This window comes from Galeopterus variegatus, unplaced genomic scaffold (assembly GCF_000696425.1).
Source record: "Galeopterus variegatus unplaced genomic scaffold, G_variegatus-3.0.2 Scaffold653, whole genome shotgun sequence".
Taxonomy (NCBI): Eukaryota; Metazoa; Chordata; class Mammalia; order Dermoptera; family Cynocephalidae; genus Galeopterus; species Galeopterus variegatus.
In genome coordinates, this window is record NW_007726764.1 from 142,683 (window position 1) to 168,349 (window position 25,667).

The window sequence follows — 25,667 nt, forward strand, 5'->3', positions numbered from 1 at the left end:
TCCCTCAAAACTATGACAAATCAGGGGATTTTCCACTGGGACCAGAGTGGAACCAACCATCATTTTCTCCTTTCAGCACTCACTACTTTTATTAAGGCGAAAGTAACCTTTTCCATCCTGTGTACTCTCAAGCACAGTAGCCACTAGCCACATGTGGCCATTTAAATGTAAGTTAGTTAAAATTAAATTAAAAACCCATTTCCCAAGTTATGCCAGCCACATCTCAATTGTAGAGTGCAGATACTGAACGTTTCTATCATCACAGAAAGTTCTGCACAGTGCTGCGGTCTAGATGATAGAGTATGGCTCGAGTTGGGGTTAGGATGGAGCATGGTGCAAGGATCTTCCTGTAACTGAACATCCCAACAGCAAAGAGTTTAAAAAAAAAAAAAGCCAAGAGCAAATGACATAGGCCACACTCTGTGGCTCCTTGCCCCATGGCTGCCAGGCCTTGAATTAATGAGGGAGGGGCTTCACCACACTTCTCAAGATCTTATGGGGCATCATTGTGTTTAGGGACGATTCCACTCATCTCCAGCAGTCACTCGTTGTGCAGCAGACAAGCTGCTCCCTGCTGGCCGGCCTGAAGGGACACTCATGTCTTCTGCCCTGGCGGAAGCACACCTCCCCTCCCCAACTTGCCCAGCAGCCCGGCCAGCCTCTCAGCACAGCCTCCTGGACTCCTACCAGCCTTTGGCACCTTTTTCCCCTCTTGCTTTTCCTTTTACTTCTTGGGGAGTATTTCAGACCCTGAGAATCTGAAGAAAAAGCAGCTTCCTTTCCAACCCTTTTCATGATATTTGGGGTGATCTTTATTCTTGATCTGCAGCCTGGAGCCCCGCTCGGGGATGAGAGGCACAGCCCCACCGCACTGGGCTTCTTACCAGCAATCCAAACATTTTTCTGGAGACGGAGACTTGCTGGAGGCAGCCCCAAGCAGGGTCTGGAGCTGCTGGGTCAAGTTTTACAGATATTGTAGATACAGCTTCTCTCTTATTCTTTATTGCTCTTTTCAGTGCCCTCTGACAGCGCATTCAAGCAGGCTGACAGGGAAGCAGATGAGCAGATTGAGAAACGCCACAGAATGCTTTATGAAGCCAACTCCAGAGCTGTACCGCATTAAATATAAATTGACTTATTGAATCAAGCACCGAAGCCCTGTTACAGAAACCCCAGGCTTTATCCTCCTGAGGGCCACCTAATAAAGCAGCCCCAACTGACACTCCTCATTAGCTTTTCCACTGATCCCCAGGCAGTTTTTAAAGGGACAGTGGCCCTCTTTTGGGCCTGAATTTATATGTTAGCCATGCCTGTGGGTCTAATTAGTGCATTATTAGTCTTCCTTGGAAAGCCTGCATTTTCTAACAGCTTGATTCTTAAGTTTTAAAGAGTAATTGAAAAATTCAAGCTCTGTACTTTTCCCTCTTTTTGTTTTTAATCACTCTTAACCCAATCTTCGGAAATTTACCTGCAGATGTCTCTGACTGGCATCTTTGGAGCACAGAAGGACTTCTCAGTCCCACCCTGGTGCAAATCCTGACGTTACTGCAGTGCTGCAGTAGGCTTTTTAGACTGGTAGGCTTTTTAGACTCGCCAGAGAAATATCACATTTTAATTTCATAATTACTTCACAAGAAAGCAGACCTTTCTCCAGTGAAACCTGGTATTCATTTCCTCCCAGCAACTTGTATTTTCATAATTTAATGATTATAGGCCACCTTGGCAGCAGTCTGATTGCTGAAAGCAATCTTAAAATCTGGCTTTGTAGAAAAAGGGGGCCTTGGTTGTCATTTCAAAGAATTTCAACCCCAAACCGCAAATTGTCCGAGATGGGGAATGGCTGGGGCAGGGATTAGGCACCCAAAAAGTCTGCGTGGTCCATTTTCCAGTGGGGGCTAGTGCCGAAGTCAGAAGGGGTCGGCTGCACTCCTGGGGTGCCCAGAGCCGAGATCCTGAGTGGTTATTTGCGATGTGCATGTTCTGCATCTTTTCAGGATTTGCAGCTGGAGCTGCAGGAGCGGCAGGGAAGAAAGCCAGCCCTGCTGCGTGCAGCACGTCTCCTGACAGTGATGGATGACGCCCGGCTGCAGCCCTCCTTGCCCCGCGCTGCGCAGGCAGCAGGGAGAGCTGCGGGGTCATTACAAACGGTTGCCAGCCAAGACAGACAGGCTTTGTCAGGCCCCAGGGAGGAGAGGGAAAACAGATGCCCCACCAACTCGCTCCCTATTGATCGTCCACTCGCCCTGCAGATCAGACACCCGTGCGCATGCACGCACACACTCTCACATCACACTGCCTCAGTAAGTGTAAGTTTATCGCTCCTAACATGGCCAAACCACTTCCAAGCCTTCCCTCCCCGCGCAGACCCCTTGAACAGTCACAGCGCTTACTTGTGTGCAGTCACACAGCCCTCAGCAGAACTATGTACTGCTCTGTCCTCAGGACTGCTGTTTGGGGGTATCTGGCACACGTGTGGTAGTAACATAGCTCCAGGTTGTCTGGGAAAGTTTTGGGATGTCAAGTGCTTGCAAAAATCCTTGTTAAAAAAGCCAGTGTCCTTGTGGTCAGCGAGCCCCTGGGAGCACTCTTTTTATATTTGGCAAACCTTTTTTGTACACCTTCTGCATTTTAGACATTGAATAGTAGTTAACACAGAAAGTGGAGCCAGACTCTCCGGCTGGGTCAGTCCCCACCTGTGTAGACAAATCATGTTACTACTCTTGGCCTCAGTTTCCCTATTTGTAAAGTGGGTCTAATATCAGTACCTGATAATAGTTAGGATGCCATGAGTTAGTATGGTCAAGTGCATTGAACAAAGCCTGGCATGTAATAAGTGCTATATAGGTGTCTAATACTATAATCATTAGATATTATGGAAAGTAGAAAGATCAGCAAATGCTGGTCCTGGCCTCAGGAGGTTTATAATCTAGCATGTGTTGAGATGCTTGTTGTTTCCCAAGGTGATAGAAGCTAGAAACCAAAAAGGAAAAGAAAGGCAGTTTAGAGAAAGAAGAGACTGAAGAAAGGACAGGGTGCTGGCCAACTTGACCTCGCAGGTCTGTCCCACAACACACCAGGTGAAGAGACAGGGTGAGCTCAGATAAGGTGGGGCTCTTAACTATGGAAGAGACACCATTAATAGAGCCAAGAAGCCTCTTGCCAGTCCCTCGGTCCCTGGGCACTACTTGGTAGGGTGCTTTTTGGTTTGGGGGGTTTTCTGGTCCACATACTTACTTTATATCTGCCCTCTGGGTCCTAGATGCTGGCCCTTTTAATGTGCCCCTGCAGCTCTCTAGAGCCATACCCAAGGGGCTGGGATGCAAGCCCCTCAATGGTCAAAGCATGTACTCACATAGGAGAAATCATATCAGACCCTGTTAACCTCAAAGAGATTAATAGCTGGCCCAGGACTGGCTTTCTGAAAATGTATTGAACAATATACAGTCTTACCTTTAAATTTATTCTTAAAATCTCAGCAGTGGGGGTCATAGGTCTGTTGGAACATGTGCATAACTAAAGCAAGACAAAATATAAGGATTATAAAAAAACGTTTAAAGAAAAAGCCTGTGATTGTGGAAGAGGGCATGGTTGTTTTTGAGAGAAGTGATTGGGATGAGGAAGGGCTTCATGGAGAAGATAGCATTTGAACCAAAGATCTAAATTATGAGAGGGGTTTCAAGAAGGTTGGGGGCTGGAGGAAAGGACATTCTGAGCAAAGGGCACAGCAGAAGCAGAAGCCCAGAGGGGTGAAAATAGGAGGTGTGTTTTGAGGATGTGGAAGCCAGAGGTAATACTGAAAATATTTTAACAATCAGCATGGACAAATAGGCTCTACCTGGGTTCCAGCAGGGTGCTAGGAGCCCCCCATGCTGTGCCAGGCATTAACCGTTTATTTACCACTGCATCATGGGGGTTCCAGGGGAGGGTGCAGAGCAGCAGGTGGGGGGCATTCAGTGGACTTGGGATGGTCATTATTTGCCAACCAGTAGTGTATTAGTCCATTTCTCTTCCTTATAACATAAATACCTGAAACTGGATGATTTTATAAAGAAAACAAAATTTATTTTACAGGTTTTTTTTTAATTTTACAGTTTTATTTTACAGTTTCAGAGACTGGGAAGTCCACAGTACAGGGAACACATCTGATGAGGGTCTTGGTGGTGGCAACAGTGACCCAGGGGTCTCACATGGCAGAAAATGGTGGAGCAGAGAGACCGAGTGCCTCATGCACTCTCCTTTTAAAGCCCTTGGAACCATGCCTCTGAACACCATTAATAATCCATTCACTATGGCATGTTCCTACAATATAATCATCTCTTCAAGGCCCCACCTTTCAATTACTGTAATAGGATTTCCCACCCTCTTTACACTGTCACAGTAGGGACTAAGTTTTGGTGGGACATCAGTCCACAGCAAGCAGGGAAGTATCTCAGTGTGTTAACACTCCGTCTAGGGTTACATTGGCATGTGTCAGCTAGACAACAGTCCTGGTGGGAGCCTTACATAAGTGACTTGTAGGAGGAAGTGAGAGGTTGTAGAACAGTGGTGGGCAGTGAATCGAACCTTTATACTAGGTAACTAGATTAGAGTCAACTCATGGGAAACTTTGACACCACGTTAAGGATGGCAGTAATTAACGTAATTTTATTTTCCCACCCTTAAGAGTTCTACACCTCTGTAAAGTATGAAAATGACACACAGCAGGGCAGAAATACAGAGCGGACAGTACGTTCAGAAGGACATATGAGCCAATCCTCAGCTTATTTATAGGATCCTCTTTTTAAGGAAATTCCAGAGAAGTGGGTACTATAACAATCCTACAAATTTTCCAGGTATTATTTTATAAGATGATAAAGGAGAGGGACAGTGGACAGATGACATCTGGCCCTCGAAATGCCCCTACACCTTTGCTACCAGCCTTTACAGTTCTTACAGAAAGATTTGAGTTCAGTTCTTCAGCAAGAGACAGACACAGAACCTTACCCTCGGCCCGAATAAGTCTTTGCTGTGCTTTTCTGAGGGTAAGAGGACCACTGTAGTAGCATGAGATGAAAGGATCAAGGGTAACACATTCACTTTTTGTTTGTCACCTTGTTGCTCTGGCAAAGGCAATAATACTTGCCAAATTCTAGGTTCAGATCCCACTAGGATCAAATCAGCCTCGTCAGTATTCCAGGGTAAATCAAATGCCGTGCATCATGCTCAGAAACTTACAGGACAAAGTGCAGGCTTCCTGCAGGGTCATCAGTTTCAACCACTTAATTCATTCAGTGAACCAAGTGTTGCGCTGGTCATTGGGAACTCAAGGAAGAGTAAAACAGTCCCTGCCCTCATGTTGCTTACAGTCTAGTGTGAGGACAGGCCAGTGAGGGGATGACTGAAATCCCATACAAAACTGATAGAGACTATTTATCCACAGTGAAGCTTTGTCATCTGGGCTGATTATTAAAAAATATCCCAGGCCTCCACCCCACCTGCTGAGTCAGAATCCCTGAGGTCCTGAAATCTGAGTTTTTTAAAGCCCTCCCACTCCTCACCCCCTCCCCAAATGAGTCCTAAATATCCTTAAACATTGACCTCGGGCAGCCCTAGACATTCTTACCATGGATACCCACAACAGTTTGCAGCAGTGGTGATTAAAGGGCAGCCTGGGCTCCAGAACAGGTTTGTGACTCCTGGGGCATTGGAGGTCTTTGCCCCTGGTTTCCCACTTGCTGTTGCTTGGGAACCTCCTTGTCCACCTGCAGTGAGCCAAGGACTGTGTTGAGGAGGGGCAGGTAGACTAGGCTTGCAGTAGATGATGATAAGGAGTGATAAAGCCTTTGGGTGTCAACGGTGGGTCAGGGTCATGCAAAGCCCCTTTTTCCTTATTGATGCTGTGCCCATAACCTGCATAGTCTGGGCACCAGGCATAAGGTAGGTCAGGAGACTGTGCTGCCCTGGGCATTTAACTTGCTGGTTTCTCATTCCTGTTCATCCTCAGTGATAGCCTCCCCCTTGATTTGCCTAATCGTCTGGGTTGCCTTGGATCACCTACTGGAAAGCTGGGTACCTCAGTGTGAACACTCGGAGTCTCAATTTATTGCATTCAAAGAAATTGAAAGCCAAACTTCAGGTTAAACCTAATTCTGTAGTGGCCTGTGCATCTACCATATTGTTAAGAGAAGAAATAGGAATTTGGTATGTTTAAACTTCTGTGTGACTCACTACAGTAAAAACCTGGAAGGGAGAGGTAGACTTTTCAAAACTTTTTACAATTTAATCTGAGGAAGGGGATTAGTAATTAAACATTCTTTTGCATATCATGTCATTTTGTGGTACTTATGCAGATTCAGAGCTCTTCAAAGATGGTCAGAGAGATGTGGTTAAGAGCACAGTGTACTTAGGGCAGGCTGGATATGAGCTTGACCTCTGTTGTTTCTTAGTTGTATGATCTCTATGCCTCCACTTTCTTATGGGTGCAGAGGATAATGTTCATGTCTACCTTACAAGGTTGTTATAAGAATTATATAAGTTTAAGAAATGTAAGTGCTTAGTGCAGTGCCTGGAACTGAGCAGGTGTGCAATAAATGTTGGGTATATTAGAATTTGGTAAGTGTCAAGGGTGAGGTGACAGCAGAAAATTTAACAATTGCTGCCTTGGCCACCATCCTCTAAAATGGTGGGACCACCTTGATGTATACCTGTGCTTCTGCCCCTGTGGGCTCAAGTAATGTGGGGGCTAGCAGAAGATTCCAGAAGAGTGTGGGAATCCACAGGATAATCATCTATATTTCACCTGAAAATTTCTGGAGTGGAGGGAGAGAGAATTTTTTTGTGTTAAAATAAATGTTGGTTATATGTAGGTTTATGTAAAATCCTTATGGTTTTTTAAGATAACAGAAGACTTGAAAAAGCATTGTTGCTTACTTTGAGATACTTGAGCTCTGTGTGATGTTAACAGTTCAAGGGCACTTGGATGGAAAGTGTTGAAAGGATGTAGCACAGAGTCCCAGCATGTGGCTTCTCCCAGGGGATCCTGCAGGACTCAGTGATCCATGACACAAATATCTCTTTGGCCAGAGTTGGAGAAGTTTTATGCAGAAGGGCTGCAAGGGCTGACACAGAGGAACTGACTTGTACAGTGGAAACCTCTGTGTAACTAACAATCTATTTGCTATTTTCTCCCCACCATTTGTGGCTGGGGGTCAGTTTTGGTCATCTCCTGATTTGTATGTATTGACTTAGTCTAATACAATATAAAGGCCAACATCAATGAAATTCATGTTTTTTTTTCCAGAACGAATGGTCCCTGAGAAAGCTGAAATCACTTCATATTTGTGTGCTTATAAAGTAAGGGTCTCTGAGTCAGACCCATGGGGAGATCTAAATGTTATTGATTAGAATATGAAGTTCTCCTGGCCAAGTGCTAATGCACACCAAGTGGATACTGAATCAGAAATAATTTCCAAATCTGGAATTTCCCTAAGAGTCATTCAGAATGTTTTATCTTGGAATATTATTGGTTCTGTTTTACATGCACACATAATATTTTTCAAAAGACTGATTCAAAGCATTTTCTTCTATGCTAATCCTTTTCTGCTGCTAAACATGGGCCTATGAGTCAGGAGATGACCTTTACTTTGTTTAACTCCATATACCCAGCACCCGTGCCAGTGCCAGTAGAACCCATTGCTTTTATCAGGCTGAAGCCTGAGCTCCGAATTTGGGAGCTACTTAGAGCAGGTTCTTTTCCTCCACCCAAACTTTCAACTGGGAGTAGGGATCCATTAGTAGGTTGTGAAATCAATTTAGTGTATGGAGATAAGCATTTTAAACAAATTAATATCCTAGGATAGAAAGAAAATATCAGAGTGTATATCACATGGTAAGAGTAAGTTCTGTCTTTTAAGATGCGTTTGTGTGTATACAGGGTTAACAAGATTGATATAGTTCTTACTGCCGGTCCCAAAGTAGGAAACCTCTGCTCTAACCCAATCTATTCTCCCAGAGAACATAGACCAGTAAAGTGAAAGCAAGCTCTAGTTCCTCTTGCTGTCACCCATAGGCCTGGTGGAAGGAAGAGGAGTCTTTAGACCAAAAGAGAGGAAGAGTTACCACTCCCAGGACTCCAGACAGGATCTAGCTCAGACATGCTGATGAGGGGACGTGGGGAGGCAGGCATTTTCTCAGAAACTATGGGTCAGCCCTACTAATCAGGGGGTTTCCTCAAGGTCAACTGCTGTGTCAGGCACCAGAACTTGGTCCTCATTATGGCAATTTTTCCGGGAGAAAAGGCCAGCAGGTTGGTTCTCCCTTTCATGTGGCTAAGGAGATGAGGCAGTTGTTTCTCTCATCCCAGGTAGCCAGGTATGCACAAGCTAGCCTGCTGCCAGCCCTCTTCAATTTATCACCAAAATGAATCACACTCTTACAATTAGAACATACTGTCTGTGCCAGAATCCAGACTGTTGCGCTGTGTTAGCAGAAGTGCATCAACTTGTTCATAGCTTAGGGCCTACAGGCTTCAACTGATTTAAAGGACACTCCAAAGACCAACAGAAGAGAACAAGGTAGCATTTGTTTGTAAAGCCTCAGACCCACAGGGGAGCTTTCTCAGGGATCATATAATTGAAATACCCATTGATAGTAACTCCTAGCACATAAATCCAGGAACCTATTGAGTCAAAATGTGACCCCCACAACTTAGATTTACAAATAACTAAAGCCTGCTATGCAATGGTGAGCCTGTGGCAGAGATGTTGGGCCTGCCCCCAAACATTGTAAAGGATATTTCTGAACCCCAGAACGACCTACTGGATAACGGGATGTTTGTCAGCCTCTTCAGACTCACCTTGGGGACTCATCTTCACTCCACAACTCTGATTTGAGCCTGACCTCATTAAACGTGCCTCAGATTCACTCACCCTGACAGTTTAGCTCTGTCTTTCCAGCACACTAAGGTTCAATCCAAAGGCAAATTTGGGACATTTCTGGAAATTTCTTAACTGTGAATCTTTGAAACCAGGAAAAAGGGACTCTTTAAAAGATGACATTTAGGCCCGGTGGCGCACTGCTACAGTGCGCCACTTAGGAGCGCGGCGGCGCTTCCGCCGAGGGTTCGGATCCCACATACAGACCAGCCGCTCACTGGCTGAGCGAGGTGCGGGCGCAGCACCAAGGGTTGCGATCCCATTGCCGGTCCCGGTCCGGTACGGGCACGACACTGAGGGTTGCAGTCCGTTGCCGGTCACGAAAAAAGACAAAAAGGAAAAAAAAAAAAAAGATGACATTTAAAAAATAAGAGTAAGACCTAATCAAATAGCAAAATCTTGTCTTAAAGGAAACACACACACACTCTTCACAGTGAGGGGGTGGCTGCCTGCTGCAGAGCCCCCTCAAGGAAGAGGAAGCAGCGTCCATTTACTGAGCTCTGTGGTTAGGCTCTGGGCTTGGTTTCTTTGGAAATACAGATGGCTGGCAGAAAAAAAAAGGAAGCATGAGGTGGTTGCCAATCCTGCATTGCTTTTTCCAGGAAGGCCTGAGGAGGGTGGGCACAGGGGGAGGCGAGTCAGAGGAGAGCCTCTGTGGATTCCAGAATTGCTTAATTGGGGCCAGGCCAAGCTTTTAAAAGCCATGAGTGGCATTTGGGCTCCAGGCATGTATCTGTTCCTGACCAACCAGCCCTGGGTGGTGTTTCATCCTTGTGCTTTTGGGATTCAAGCTGCCGTTGAGATTTTGCTATAGGAAGGCAGGAGTAGGGTCCCAGGGCCAAGATGCTTCTGGCCACTATTTACCATCCAAACTTGCTCAGCCCCTGTGACATATGCCTCTGTAGGGCTAGGACTTGGTTTCTGCCGTGAGGAAAACAAGACTGCTTAGGGCTTTTCCCTTCCTCTGGAGGGGTGCTGAACTTCTAGCTAATGGGGAAAAATTCTACTTTTATGATGATTTAAAACTAGTCCAGCAATATCCCCCTTAGATTATTAGTTCTGAGGCATCCTTCTGAGTTTCTGTGTCTTCACCAGGGACTTTCTGGATAAAGTTGCACAGGTGCTCTTGTCCATGCTTTGATGTCATTAGCAGTGGTAGAAGAAGTCTAGGTTGGGGTGGCTTCGTTGCCCAGCAGGAAGCTGTTTTCCTCTGAGGGTGTGCTATGTCTTCCTGCCCATGGTGGTCAGTTATCTGAGCTCCACATTGTGCTGAAGAAAGAATAAGGCTCCTAAAGCTTTAATAGCCACAATTTAAGGTTAAATAGCACCTTATCCTTCACAAAGGACTTTCCCAGACATACCTGCACTTAATCTGCAACCATCATGGGAAGTATCCTGCTGAGGAAGCAGACTCAGTGAGGTTCGAGGGACTTTCTCAAGTTCACATGACTAGTTCAGGTGAGGATTGAGATGTGACTTCAGATCCTCCCAACTGCAAGCCTGGTGTCCAACCCACAGTGGGTTCTGCCAGGAAGGGAGAATCCAGGAAGAAAGATCCCCAGGGGACAAGAAGCATCCAAGGTGATGTTGAGAGGGTAGTGGGAGAATGTGACTCACCAGCATGTGTCATTGGAGCAGCACAAGTGGATTGTTGAGATTGTCTAGTCCCCAAAGGGAGAGGGTCCTGTTATTCCCCCCAGAAGGGGTCACATTTTTCTTCAATGACTTTTATGTCCTGTTAAGGACATTAAGACTTAGGGAAACAAGTGATATTTTTGTCTCGCTTTCTAGTTAAAGGTCATGACTTAGGAGAGAATGGAGATCGTGGGAAGTGACCTGTGTGATGATGCTGAAGTGTGAACCTCGGGTTTGTAGCATGTGGGGTAAGAAGTCAGAGTGGGGACTCTAGCTGGGAATGACTAGGAAGAGCTTTCTTAAGTGGAAGACTTGCTTTAACCAAGTTAATATGGAAGAACATTGGGTAACACCATGTACTCTGAGAACAGCAGTGACAAAAAAAATACCACTCTGATGTGGTACTTAGGAATACTTGCAGAAAGTCATGGGCAAGAGGATCATAAATGGTATTTTTTATAACTTTATAACTATCTGTTGATATATATTGGTAATAAAAGAAAACCTGACATTTTAATATAAAGAGGTAAACAGAAGTTAAAGGTATCACTGATAGGACAAAGCCCTGAATTTTAGCTATAGGAAAGCTTACTATATTAAGGCAAAATGAATGGGCAGGTTAAGACTACAGTATATCTTTAGAGGGAAACTCACATGCTGAGAGAGAAGTGCCAGCCTTTGCTCATTTATTCATCCATTTAGCTAGAATCTACTTTATGTCCACAATGCACCTGCACAGTTGTAGATACGAGGACAGAGCAATACATGAGAAAAAAGTCCCTGCCTTCACGCAGCTAATGTTCTAGAGGGGGAGGCAGAATGTAAACAAGTAAACTAATACATAAGATGATTCCATATTGTGCTGTGTGAGTGCTATGAAGAGCTGGAGCAGGATACGCAGGAGCAGGGAACCACAAACTTAGAAGCGTGGTCAGGAAAAGCCTTTCTAAGTGATGCACAGGAGCCAGCTAAGGGAGGACCCGGGGGAATGACAGGGCCTCCCCGCCCCATGTGAAAGAAACGACAAGAAAGCAGTGTTATGAGGGTGTAGCAGAGTGATAAAAGATGTCAGAGAGCAAAATGACCAGATCATGGGGGCTTCATAGTTGGATTATATTTTAAGGCGATGGGAAGCCAATGGAGACTTTGCTGAGTTGCGATGATTGTGGATTAAAAGAGGGGGAAATGGTTGAGGGAGGTTTGTTAGCAGGCCTCTCAGCCAGGCTGACAAGATGAGCAAAGCCTTTTCTGATGAAAATTACAAAACTGACACAGAGACAATATGTGTTCATGGTGGAAGAGTCCTACGTTGCTATTTACTGGAAGAATGAAAGGACATCAGCGTGGCTGCACAGGATCCTCTCGAGTTCAGATGTTCAGCGAGTGTGCCTGAGACTGCAGGGAGCGGCACGTGGCCAGCCAGGCCAGAGGCAAGATAGGGATGAGCCTGTGAGGGAGCACCAGCTGGAGCACAGCACACCCGAGACTTCGAAAAAGTCAAAGAAAACAAGGAGGCTCTTCACTTTTATTCTATAAATACATACAGAACAAGGAAACACATAAGGGCAAAATAAAGCCTCTGCTTGAGGAAGGTAGTATTCATTGATTTGCTCATTTAATCGAAAATGTATTGGGTACCCATTATATGTTGGGCACTCTTCTAGGGACCAGGGATGCCACAGTTAGCAAAAGGAAAATTTCTGTCCTCACAGAACTTAAGGAGCCTTGGGGAGCAATAGAGAAAATAAACATAGTAAGGAAGTAAAATACTATTAGGTGGTGGTAGATGCCGTAGAGAAAAATAAATCAGGGAAGGGGACCAGGTAATTTGGAAGAGGGGAGCAATTTTAGAGGAGGCCGTTTGATTACTTGGCTTTCATTTAGAGTATGATGGGAAAACCACTGGAGAGTTTGAGTAGGGTAATGATGTGATTTGACATTTTAAAATAGTAACTCTGGTTGCTCTGAATAGAGATGAGGGGCACATCTGAACCGTTTTCAGCACCCTCACTGCAGCACCCGAGTGACATCACCCCAGCACCGTTGCCTCTTGCCCAGATTATTGCACAGGGGCGTAACTGCAATTGCAAGAGACAACGGTGCTGGGACTCTTGACAGCAGTGAAGGGGTTGAAAACTTCTGATTCTGGGTCTGTTTTGGAGGTAGAGATGACAATACATGGCATAATGTTGATATATAAATATTCAATCTCTGTTGTATTCCTTGAAAATCAAGAGGGTGAGGCAGTCTAGGCTGCTAAGCAAAAGAAGTATCAAAAAGATTTGCCCCAAGTGGAGGCTGGATCACGACCAAGTGTAGCCGGAAGGTAGTTGGAATAGCAACTCCCTGAGAGCCACAACCAGGGAGAGAGGAAGGGAGGATGGTTCAGAATTTGAATGTTGGAGGGGGAGGGTGTTCTTGGTGCAGCCCACATGACCAGGGTGCTGATGGGGAACAGAGGAGAAGGGCATCGAGAAGTGGGCTAGAGGTTACAGAGCCAGGATTCCAGACGCACCATCAAAATCTATACAATCACTGAGAAACATCAGGGGAAACAGTGGGAAAGCAACCTGAACCCAGGCTGGAGTCATCAGGGCAAGTGGAAGAATGTCCCGAATGGAGGCTGGTGGGTGAGGGAGGGGGTGTGAGGGTAGATGGAGGGGCTGCTTGAGTGGCAAGGACAGAGGCTCCATCTAGAAGGTGACTCGGGGGGACCATCAGTACCTCTGTCTTGCCTTCAGGATTTGAAAGAACAGCATCCACTGGAGCTGGTGTAATCGGAGGAGCCAGCTTGGGTTCCTTACATCAAGCTCAGTTAGTAATCTTTCCTTTTTGAATAGGGTTTCTAGGCTGGTTGTTCAGGGCAATAGCGTACATGGCTGTATTTTGGCTTTTAAGAAATCTGATAGTTTCTTCTCTTAGCTTTTTGGACAAGATTGAGAAACACTGAGTGGATAATGGTTCAGTTAAATTGCTTCACAGATAGCCTAAGAGATAGATACCCAGAGTCAAAAACCATGAGGACAGTGTCTATCTGGTTCAGTGTTTTTCAGCCTTTTAAAAATCCTAAGTGTGCCCTCTTAAATAGTACTCTCTCATTGTCCACTCCGTACTGTTGAGTCTGTCCTTTCTCTTTCCACCAGAAGAGGTTCTACCAAGCTTTTTACCATCCGTTGTTTGTATTAAAAGGGAAATTGATAGATTTTTTATTTTCATGAGAGAATTATAATGCTGAATATGATTTTTGGAATTGCACACTTCCCTCCAAATGCTTCCAAGAAATGTTGACACACCCCTTGTCTGCTTAGATTGGCCTGAGGGAAGTTCTCTGTGCCTTAGTTCCACTTAGCATTTTTTTCAGTGATCTTGATAAAGATGACAGAGCTGCTTGTCACATTTATCATGGCATAGCACAGAAGGGGAGCTGATGTTTTGGATGAAAGGATCTGGATTCGGAAAGCTCTCAGTGGGCTGGAACAACGTACTGAAACTGGCAAGGTAAAATTAATAAGGGCAACAGAGTCCTTCATTCAGAGTAAAATATTCATTGTGTCAGTGTAAACTAGAGGAGACTCCGAGCCAAAACACTTTCTCAAGTCTTTTGTCTTATGCACTGGGTTTTTGTTTGATTGGGGGTTTTTTTGTTTAGTCATTTGTTTTCATTCATAGTCTAAATATGACCCTGAAACACAGTTACAGGTATGCGTGCACATAATGCAAATATAAGCTTCAGTAATGAAAACAAACAAAAAAAAAGATTAAGGTACAAATCAAAAGAAGTAATAATTTCATTCCTATCTGGACCACATTGTAAGTGTTTTTAGTTCTGAGTGCTGCCATTCTTTGAGGTCGCTGACAAACTAGAAACCCCCCAGAGGGCCCCAATCACAGTATTTGATGCTCAATTAATAAACATTTGTTGAATGAATGGTGACTTGAGTGGTAAGAGATGGTCCCCAGGTCATGTGAAGAACAGCTGAAAGAATTAGAGAAGAAACTTTGAGATGGTTCTCTTCAAATATTTTCAGAGCTCTCAAGCAGAAAAGATACTGAATTTATTTCATGTTTTTCCAGAGAATGGATAAAACACACCAGTAGGTTTGGTTCAATTTTAAAAAGCATTTCCCAGAGCTGTTCTTCAGTGCAATGGGCTGACATTAAGTACTGTAAAGCTCCTAGGACATTGACAGTGTACAGCAGTCCATTTGACAGAGGCTAGGAACCACACTATAAGGTGTGTTGTGGGAGGGATTCCCATATTTGGGGTGCAGCTGACCTAGTGGCCTTTCAGTCTCATCCACTGCTGAGCTTTTCCTCCCAGGAGGTCTAGACCAACAGTGGCTTGTTTTTTAAACTTTTTTGCACAATCAGCATTGCCAGAGAAACTATTACTTGTTAAAAACGTGTTTAATGGAAACATCTGAGAATAATGCCTCTGAGTTAGGGAAAGCCAAGAATTTATTTTCCTCATCCTTTTGTCAATTGGCCTCATAAATATTTATAAAGAAATTGACCCAAAGTAAGAGTTACTCTGAAGATCTTTCCTAAGCCTTTCAGTTTTGCTATCTTGTTACAAGTAATTTTTGAATATAATCTCTGGTCCATTATATTATTGCAAAACTAGTGAGCTGTTTCTAGAATTATTTTTTAAAATTTACTCAGGATGTCAAAATTCTTAGTGTCTGCTGTGAAGGAGTTGGTCCTGTGACTAGACATTCTCTATTAATATCAGATCCAAAGTGCCCTCATGGCTTGAAGTTCTCAAGCTTCAAACTTCTCTCCTGTCCTCTCACCTCGCCCAAATGAGGATGGAAGTCAAGGATGAGCTGGCAGCAGAAATTCAGGCCGATAGGCAGCAGACTATAATATAAAACTGCAGGCGGCTTCCAAGTGGGCAGGAAGTGGCCCCCTTACACCGTGAGGACAGATGTGAGGGAGGTCAGTTCTCTGTGGGAAGGGGCTCAGCTGACTCTGTGGCCACAGGTGAAATGGCCTGGGATGCAGTTTCATATCTAAGCACATGGCCTGTCATTTCTGTCAACTTCTCTCTTTTCTTCCCTGTAGACTCTATAGTAGAGCAGCCACTGGCTTTGTCCCCTTTTGTTCCTCCGCCACTCACACAGAAAACTTCCCCTTTTCTACCAAAAGTCCCCTTTTCTTCATCAAATGCCTGCGGGTCACCCACTGAGAGGTAGACAATAACTGTCTCATTTCAGACTCTTCAACTAGAATGAGAAATTCCCCAAGCTGAGCCCTGATATCACATTTCTTTGGTTTGTTTTCTGGGAATGCCTGAGTCTGGTTTTAGGGTCACTAACTTGGTATGTGATCTTGGGAATGTAACTTAACCTCTGGGCCTCTGTTCCTTCATCTGTGAGGTAAGACACTGCAGGGTCTTTGAGAGGTTTTAGACACGATAAATAAGCACCAAGCCCAGTGTGTGGCATGTAGAAGATGCTCAGTAAATCAGAGCTGCTGTAGTTATTGTTAGCTATCATTAATTTATACAGACTCTAAGCTTCCAGTTTTTAACTCAAGTATTTTACACTTTGCTCCTGAAGAGTCTCTAACCATGAATGGAAGTCCACTTACCTTTATATGACAAACTATGCTTAGGACTCAGAAAGACTACGAGGGTGAGGGTGTTGTACCTTCTCTCCTTTTTTATAGTTATTCACTCTTGTCATTTGTAGCTGGCAGAAGAGGGGAGAGCTCATATTTGACTGAAAACTGGCAAAAACCCAATAAACTTTACTTTTCCAAGGTTACGGTTTCTATTTCTTAATTTTTGTTGTTGTTCCCAAAGATAAAGAAAACTAAAATATAATATCAAAATTTGCAGTCGTCTTGGGTCTGTGGGTGACTACTCCAATCGAGCGTTTGTCTTCCAGAGCTGTGGTGACATGGACTTGTGCTCCTGAAATCCTCTGCCTACAGAGAATTTGATTCCCTGGGCTTGTGGTGGACTCAGAGAACAGTTTTCCCACTGCCTTTTCAAGCCTGTTAAGAATGCTCTTAGCCTATCTTGAGTGAGTTCTAAGTAAATTCCAGTCATTGGTTCCAGAGCTGCTGCCTTCTGCCTCCTGTTTAATTCCAGACGTCTGTGCCTGGATCTCAGGGCCGCAGCCCCTGTCTTTGTAGCCTGCCTGCCCCTGTTCCTCTCTGTGTGGGCTGTCTTCTAACTCTCCACCCTTTCCTCTCCACATGGGGTTTCTAAGCCCTGCTCCTGCTCCTTTCAGAGCCTTGCTCAAGTCTTTTCCCCCCTCTCCCTTGAGCCAATGTGTCTGTCTTCTTCAGGGTCAGGCTGATTAAGGGGCTTATTGCTCAACTCATTGCACATGTTAGCTGATTGACTCTCGGTCTGCAGCAGTGGATCTCAACCTTGGCTACACATTGGAGTCACCTGGGAAGCTTTAAAAACTCCTGATGCCTGAGTTCCACCTCCAGAGATTCTGATTTAATTGCTGTGAGATGTGGCTAGGGCACCAGGATGTTTTAAAGCCCATCCAGGTGATTCAGTATGCAGCCAAGGTTGAGAACCATTGGTCTGCAAACTCATTCAATCCCCAAGCTGGGGCTGTAGTCTAATAATAGCTTTATTTGTTCCCCCGAGTGACTTGTATACCACAGTGTTTAAAACAGTTTGTGTGAGTATATAAAATATCAAAGTGGCTATTCCACTTTGTGTTAATTTGGTAGATTTCGGGGAAGGAAATAGTATAGATCCTTTTTTGAAAATTCAGTTCCTAGAGTACTTCTGGGCTCACTTGACAGCAGTAGCAGCAACAAGTAGCATTTATTGAGCTCTCAGCCTGTAACAGGCACTGTGCTAAGTACTTACCAAGCCATTCACTGGCCCATTGTAACCCTCGCCACAGCCCCATTTTTTGTCCTACTTGATTTATGAGGATTCTGAGTCCAGAGAGTATGTCCATCTGCCCAGGGCTTACAGAAAGCAGTGCTGAACTTGAGCTCAGACCCTCCTGGTTCTGAAACTTCACTGATTCTCTACCCCTTAGAAAGGAACAACTTATCCAAACAACTTCCTGGAAAATAAGGATATACCTGCTTTACTTAGGGATTGCAAATTGGGTTGTATTCTTTTGTTTATCAAGAGCTTCTATAAAATTTGATTTCAGACTTACTCACACGTTGCCTAGGTATATCCATGACTGATGGGCTATTTAATAAGTTAGTTTTTTTCCATGCACCCAGGAGACATTATTTTAGAAAAGCATCTACTTCGAGCACCTAACCCTGCAGAATCTACCCCATCTTTTACTTCGTCTTCCTGATAACTTCTTTTTTGAGGTGGTGAAAAAGCAGTGCCGTCCTCATTTTGCACAAAGAGAAATTGGTGTACCAAGTGTATAGTATCTACTAAATATTAGTAATCGCTGCCACTAATTGGGCTTGTGCAGGCTCTGTGTTGAATTCTTTTTATCCTATGTATTATCCTCATTTTATGGATGAGGAAACTGAGACTAAAAGAGGTGAAGCTTCTTGGTAACACAAGTAATAATCGGTCACCAAGTTTACTTGCTTGTTTTCTAACTTGTGAGCAAAACTGCAAGACACGGTGTCAGGAAAATATAGGGAAAATGGTCAGGGCCCCTCAGATGTTCAGAATCTTGCCGAGCATTTGATGTAAACAGGCATATGCGCTCAGGAGTTCCTTGGTTATCGTCTAGCGTAATTGCGCATGTGCACCCAGGTGATCTGGGTTATGGACTTAAGTATAAGGATGAGTGGCTCTGATCCACAGTGCCTCCCATCCCCAGGATGCCTCCCATCCCCTTAGGGGGGGTGGGCATGGGCAGGCCACTACTGCTGCTGGAGGCTGCTGCTGCTAGTGCCCCCGGGACCCTCTGCAAGGCCACTGCCACTGCCAGACTTGTAAGCTACTGAACCTGTAAGCTGCTGCCGCTGAGGAAACTGAGGACTGAGCTCATGTCGTCTCCCAACAGCTCTCGGAATCTTTCCCAATTACCTAGCATGGACCTGCGTGTGAGGGGTCTGGTGACCCAGTCTGTACAGTGGGTTTGGAGGGTCTGAGCCCTAGCCCTGATAATGTAAATGGAAACTTAGTATAACTAAAACAGTGTAACATTCTGGCTTTAGTTATGATCTGCCTTGCTTTACACATGGGCTTCACTCGCTCTCCGCCTTCGCTGTGCCGCTGTGTAGGCAGAGGCATCTGGACAACCGCGTCTGGAATAAACCATTGAAGCATAAACTGGGTTTTCTTTCTGTGTGTCAGGTGGTCATTTAAAAGCTATTGTGAAACACAGAATTTTCTGCCAACCTTGAATATCATACTGAGGTCAAACAGGCTCTAAATATTCCTTCTCCGGCCACTTCAATATCGGGTTGCTTTGGTGTAAACAACCCCTGAAGGTGAGAACTGGCTCTTGGAGCAGTTTCACACCCCCTCCATCTCTGAGCTTTGCTGTCTTTCACAGTTTCTGATTAATGATGAGACTCCAGTCGCTGTTACTAGGTCACTTCACTATTGCACAGACAATAAGGGCAGAAACCCATTTCCCCTTCTAGCTAATTATGAACATGCCAACTTATTTTCTCCCTCTTCAGATTTGGTTTACTAAAATACACATGCACGCACACGTGCACGGACACACACATGCACACACAGATTCTGTAGGGAGAATAACTTTATAAAGACAGAGACAGGCTGCATGGTAAGTGGATGGGGTCTCAGAGAAAATGAAGTCCTTAGCAGCCTGTGTCAGGGCAGCGGGTCACTAATTGAGTGCAAACCTTTTTTTAATGTTGTTTATCCCCCTACAGGGCATACAAAACCATTGAGGAGGATGACTTGAAGTTTCCCCTTATATATGGAGAAGGCAAGAAGGTAGGCACGTGGGCTTCCCCCCAAATTGACAGGATAAGGCTCCGTCCCACTCTGTCCTGCTGCTGCTTCACGTAGTCCCTGGCAGTCTGTGTGTTCCACCCAGCAGCTCGCAGTTTTATAGCCCTGACAGCTTGAAAGAACATCTCAACCATCATCCTTCAGGCCTCCTGTCTTGAGGGTCTAAGGAGAGGCAGGGGTGGGGGATGGGCATAAGGGACTTAAGTCCATTTTGTGAAAATAACGTCCCCCTTCCCAGTCCATTTGAATAACTCATTGCCATGCTTAAACATGACCACTTTCACATACATCATCTCATTTCATATCTGACAAGCTAGGAGGCAGGGCAAGCCGTCTGTATTATGTGCATCTGGTAGATGAGGCAACTGGGACTGTGAGGTGACAACAGCTCAGGCAGAGTCACACAGCCAGCAAAGACAGCCCCACATGTGGAGCCATGGATTTCTACCTCCTTCTAGTGCTCTCAGACTCTACCATGGAGGTTCAAACTTTGCAAGTCTACATTCCCACTTGCCCCATGGCAGGGACTCCAAACCTTCACTGTAATTAAGCTATAGGAGTACGTCAACCCGAGCCCAGGTTGAGGTGGCAAAGTCCATTGTCAGCTCCCAGGGCCCCAGGCAGAATTAAACACTGGGCAGCACACTATTGGACCAAAGGCAGGCTGTAGATCTTAAAGTGGTCTGTGAGCAGAGAGCTGGAGGAGGTCAAAGTACTAGAGCAAAGATGAAAAAGCTTTGAAAGCATTTCCCAGTGAGAATGAACAGCTTCTGAATCATTGCATTCTTCCTCTGAACACTAATACATTTCAACTCGGTGCTAGGAGTTCCAATTAGAAATGAAAAAATGTGGTCATATTAAGAATGTTCAACTGAATTTTTTTTCAGCATTTGATAGTTTTTATCAAGAAGAAATGACTCACAAGGAACCAAAGGATATCACCACATTTTGTACACATGTATTGATATTCTAATCTGCACCCTACAAATATATATATTCAATTATGTTTCAATAAAAAAAAAAGAAAACCGAAGGATGCCTTCATGGGCACAACATTGTATGTGTGAGAGAGAGACAGACAGATAGAAAGTGGGTACACAGGATTAGGTTTTGGGCTCAGTGTAGCTGGCGGTGATTTCAGTGGAAAAGGGGCATTTTATGGGGAGAAACAAAACACAAATACCTGATCCATGTGGAGATCATATTTTAAAATAATGTGCCCCATTCATGGAGATGAACACCTTCCATCTCGCCTTCGCTGGTTGAGAATCACGACAGAGACGGCTCTGTTCCTGGTAGGAATATGTGTGTTTCTCAGGACAGTAGGCACAATTCATGCGTATCATTCAGCCCAATGACCTGTGCCTGCAGCTGCTGTTCTTTGTGGGACTGAAATTCTCAGTATTAACCTTCTACATCCAGTGAGTTCCAGTAAGCTCGGAACCACGCTTTGTTATCTTTGCCCTAGTACCTGTCTAGCCTGGTACCTGACACATGGCAGACCTTCAATATGTTCATAAGTATTAAATAAGCTGTTCAGTTATGTTCAGCATACCCTTAGTGCAGTGAGAAAATGGACTGATATGCTCTTAAGAGTTTACCACCAATAAAGATTTAAAGGAGCAAGGGTTTTCCCAGGTAAGCAAAAATTCAGTTCACTGAAACATCATGTTCCTCAAGCATTTCAGTTTATTAGGGCTCAAGAGTCCTGTGATGAGCAGCTAGCAAGTCCTGTCATTGTATTTGTTGGCCTATTTATCCTTTTTGTCTTTTTTTTTTACTGACCGGTAACGGGATCGCAACCCTCAGTGTCGCGCCCGTACCAGGGACCGGCAACGGGATTGCAACCCTCGGTGTTGCACCCGCACCGCGCTCAGCCAGTGAGCGGGAACCGGTCTCCACATGGGATCTGAACCCTCGGCGGGAGCGCCACTGCACTTCCAAGTGGTGCACTCTCCAGTGCGCCACCGGGCCGGCCCTTTGTTGGCCTATTTAAAAGCCACCGTGTCTCCATGTTGCTTTTATCAGTAGGCTTGCCCTATACCAACGTAGCACACCATCCTTGCCTGAGACTCCATGGTTTCTTGGCGTTCTGTCTAGATCCTTTACAGGAGTTTTCTTTTTCCTCTCTGCATATACACCTACCCAGAAATTTCAGAGGACTTTGGCACAGAAGTTTCAGAGTACTTTTGCAGCCATTACTTTTTATTTCCACAAATGCTTATAAGGACTTGTGTGAGTAACACCTGTATGCTTTGTAAACATGTTCAGTCTCCAGCAGAAACATCAGATTTCTTTGGACTAAAATGCAGGCATGTGCCTTTTCCAGGCAGAGAAGCTGTCATTGCAGGAAGGAGAGCAGCAGGGCCGCAAAGGCATCAGAATTTTCACATTGGAAATTGAACACTTTCTCTCTAGAAGGAGCCAGTCCAGCCTCTCAGTGGAGCAGAAGGTTTCTGCAGCCTGCCTGACCAGAGGTCCCCAGACTTCACCGTTCATGTCTGCATTTTATCCCCTTTGACTCTTACCTTTAAAAATGTGTCATGGTTCCATTTCTACTGTAATGTAAAATCTGCCTACCTTCTGATCTGAGACCAGCTCCAAAATTCACAGCCCTTTTGGAAGACTAGGATGAAAATGAAGACAATGTGTTAAATTGTTAATGTTTCTTAGCATTCATTTACTTCATCCTCACCCTATGAGGTAGTTACTTTTATTACCCAAGTAACAGAGTGAAGACTCAAGCTCAGGTCTTTGAACCATGACACTGATCAGATATATTAGTGATGACCGAAAGGGCAGGCCATTGAGCTTCATTCCCCCCAGAATGACCTTTGCCCCATCCCACTGGGTCTGCCTGTCTTGACGTTGTCTATCCTTCTGCTCTAAGTTTAATGCCACCTCCTCCAGGGAACTTTCTCAGAAGGATTTTTACCTCCTCTAAACTCACATAATCCATTGTTTATGTCTTTCAGCACTTAACCATATTTTATATGTTATTAGTTAGACATGTGCCTCTTATCCTCCTCACCAAGTTCCAGTAGAGCCGAGACCTTAGACATTTATGTTCCTCACTGTATGATGTCTGCACTTAGTAGGTGCTCAGTAAATGTTTGGGTAAATCTGTGGCATTCCAGGAGATATTTAGGCTGACTATATAGGCATTAGTATAATAGTATTGCTTCCTTAAATCATTTCAAAAACATTTAAAGAAAGCATGAGGTCTCAGCCCTGAGGTCTCTGTAGCTATGACATTAGTGACATTTTGTTCCTCTCTGCTCAGAGGAAATTTGTGAGGTTGTTAGCAGGATAGGTTACACATTTACTAATGGCTTATTTTCTCCAGCTGTAAAGCATGCTAAGTGAGCTTTGGGAGGGCAGGAGCTGCCTCTGACGTTTAACATCTGCTAGTGCCTATCACAGGACTAGAGACATAGCTGGTGTTCAGCAAATACTTGTAGAATGGGTGTGTAATGGACAGATGGACGGAGGATATTGGATTTGGTATGAACTGATTTCAGTAGCTGTAGACATCATGCATGCATTGGAATTAGTTTATTAGACATCCTTCCCTCCAGTCTTTACAAAAGAAAGCTGAAGAGAAACAGCAGCAACCCGTCAAGCTTAAGATGATTGGTAGAGAAACCACTCCTCAAATGCAAAAGTGATTTTTGTGAGTCCTTCCTTGGTAACAACTACCCATATAAGTTAACAGCCAGGGGCATGGAAAGATGGGCAGAAAGAACTGGAGAATTCTTTTCTCATTCTTAGCCTGCGGCAGCTGTACTGTCACAAGACACTTTCACTGTGAGTGTTTCTGATGACCCTCTGCTTATACTCCTAGGCCCGAGTAATGGCAACTATTGGAGTGACCAGGGGACTTGGGGACCATGACCTGAAGGTGCATGACTCCAACATCTACATAAAACCATTCCTGTCTTCAGCTCCGGAGGTACCACATGAGGTTTTTGTTTATATTTTGTACAGTAAAATGTCTTCTACATTAATTTTGCTATGACTCACACCCCATCTCCAGACAGTAGCGAGTTTGTGTGACATTTGATTCTGCGGTGTCCCTCACGGCTGTTTCTTCCTCCCACTCCATTCTCACTTTGGCTGTCCTGTTTTCTACCCTCATCATCGCCTGCCCAGATGGCTGCATAGCCTCCTGGTGCCATTCCCTGCCTCCTCCAATCCATCCCACTTATTGCTTTCAGATGAATATTCCTAAAAACCTACTCGGACTCCTAATTGCTCAGAAACTTTCAATGGAACCCCATGGCTTGGAGAATAAAGTCCAGATTTCTTCACTAGGCATTCAGGGCTTGTTATAATTTGGTCTGACATTCTAATCTGATTGTCCTTTTCCCCAGAAAGAATGGACTTGTTTCCTATATGTGACCTTCAGTTTCCCATATTTGCTTAAACTATTCCTTCTGCCAAGAATGCCTTTCTTCCCCATCTCTAAACATCCACTTTTTTTTTTTTCCTCTAGGGTCTAGCTCAGATGCTTCCTCTGTGGGGTCTTCTCTGATTTTCCCCTTCCCCAACCAGAAGTAATGTCCTTGCCTACCTCAGATACACATAGAGCAGCTTCCTCCAATGGCTTTTCACTGCAGTTATTCACCTTATCCCCTCATTAGATTTTAATAATTACCAGGAGAGCTTGTATCATTCAGTTAAAGTCTGGAGAAATTAATTGAAAAATATGTTGGTCATATATTTGGTTTTTAAAAACTCATGTTTGTTATAAGGAAACAATATCAGGTTCTATGTTGACTTTCAGAGTGTATTATTTAGAAAAGATTTTGCATCCAAATTGTAGGAAAATTAGATAGTAGTTTAGGGATAGATTTTTCTCACATAACAAGAAGGCTGGAATTTGGTGGCTGCTAGTGTTGGTTCAGCACCTCAATATGCCAAGGCTGGCTTCTCTGCATTTCTCTGACTTTTCCTTCATGGTTGGAAGGTGGTGGCAGCAGCTCCAAGCATAACATTTTCATGCAAGACAGACAGGAAGGAGGAGCAGCCTCTGAACCAACAGATGTTCACCTGCATCTTGTTCGTCAGAACTGTGTCACATGACCTCCCCTAGCTGCAAGGGAGGTTGGGAGAGAGAGAGCTTTAACTTTTCCAGTTTGCATAGTAGAGGGAAGTCAGAGAGGAGTAAGTCAGGAACCAACAGTGTTTTCTTTACTCTAATTAACCATTAAAGCAATACCTTGTACTGGAAATGCCCAGAACATTTAGACATAATTCCATCTGCATGTTCTTCCCCCAAGAGTAGGTGCTGTTTTAATGACGGCTCTTTTGGTTGAAAGTAATAGAAACCTACTCAGGGTAATTAAAAAAAAAAAAAAAAAAAAAAAAAGGAGGTGTTTAATAATATTGGAATTGAAGTTTATGGTGTCCACAAGAAGAACCATTGAACAGCCAGGCTTTATAGGAGAGTGGTTGTGGAGTCAGAGGAGCCCTGGAGAGTCTCCGTAGCAGGAGTCTGTCAGCCACAGACTCCCATAAGGGAGTTCTGCCATTGATGTGGCCAGCCACATTCCAAATATCTCTGCTACCAACCGACCCAGTTTCTCACTCTCCCAATTCCAGATTTTTAGAGAAAGAGGATTGGCTACAAATGACTTCCCAGCCTGTAGGTTGCCCCTTCAGATCATATGTCCACTCTAGTACCTTCTGTGGGCATGACATGTAGGCCCACCCCTTTGGCAGGGCTGTAGGCAGGAGTAATTCCTTTAGAATCCTTTAGAGCTGGAGCCGGCATCTAAAATACATCTAGATACAGGGGACTAAGAGACCAATAAGAGAGAAATGTCTAGTAAGTGTTAGCCATGGAAAACACACATTTCCTGATATCACCCAGGATCTCAAATGAGGTCAGCTTGGTGGAAATAATTACCATTCATCAAGAGCCTGCAAATGTTCTCTCTCTGGGCCCTTGTAGTAATTCTGCATAATGATGACCTTTACTATATAAGGTGCCAAAAGCTGGTGGATTCCCAGTTGCTGGGAAAATATAAGAAAATGGTCAGGGTCCCTCAGATGTTCAGAATCTTGCCGAGCATTTGATGTAAATAGCCACGTGCGCCCAGGTGTTCCTTGGCCATTGACTAACGTAATTGCATATGTGCATCTAGGTGTCCTGAGTTATGGACTTGACTATAAAGGACTAACGGCTCCGACACACAGACCCCCCCCCCCCCCCCCCCCCCCCCCCC

General features: G+C 44.6%; 1 protein-coding gene across 1 annotated transcript in view; it reads left to right on the forward strand.

The window, feature by feature from the left end:
• PPM1H (protein phosphatase, Mg2+/Mn2+ dependent, 1H) overlaps positions 1–25,667 on the forward strand; it is a 158,942-nt gene that overhangs the window by 97,934 nt on the left and 35,341 nt on the right. Inside the window, exons 6-7 of the mRNA XM_008571003.1 lie at positions 19,356–19,419; positions 23,282–23,389. Of these exons, the coding sequence (XP_008569225.1) occupies positions 19,356–19,419; positions 23,282–23,389 (172 nt within the window). The remainder of the gene's footprint in view (positions 1–19,355; positions 19,420–23,281; positions 23,390–25,667) is intronic.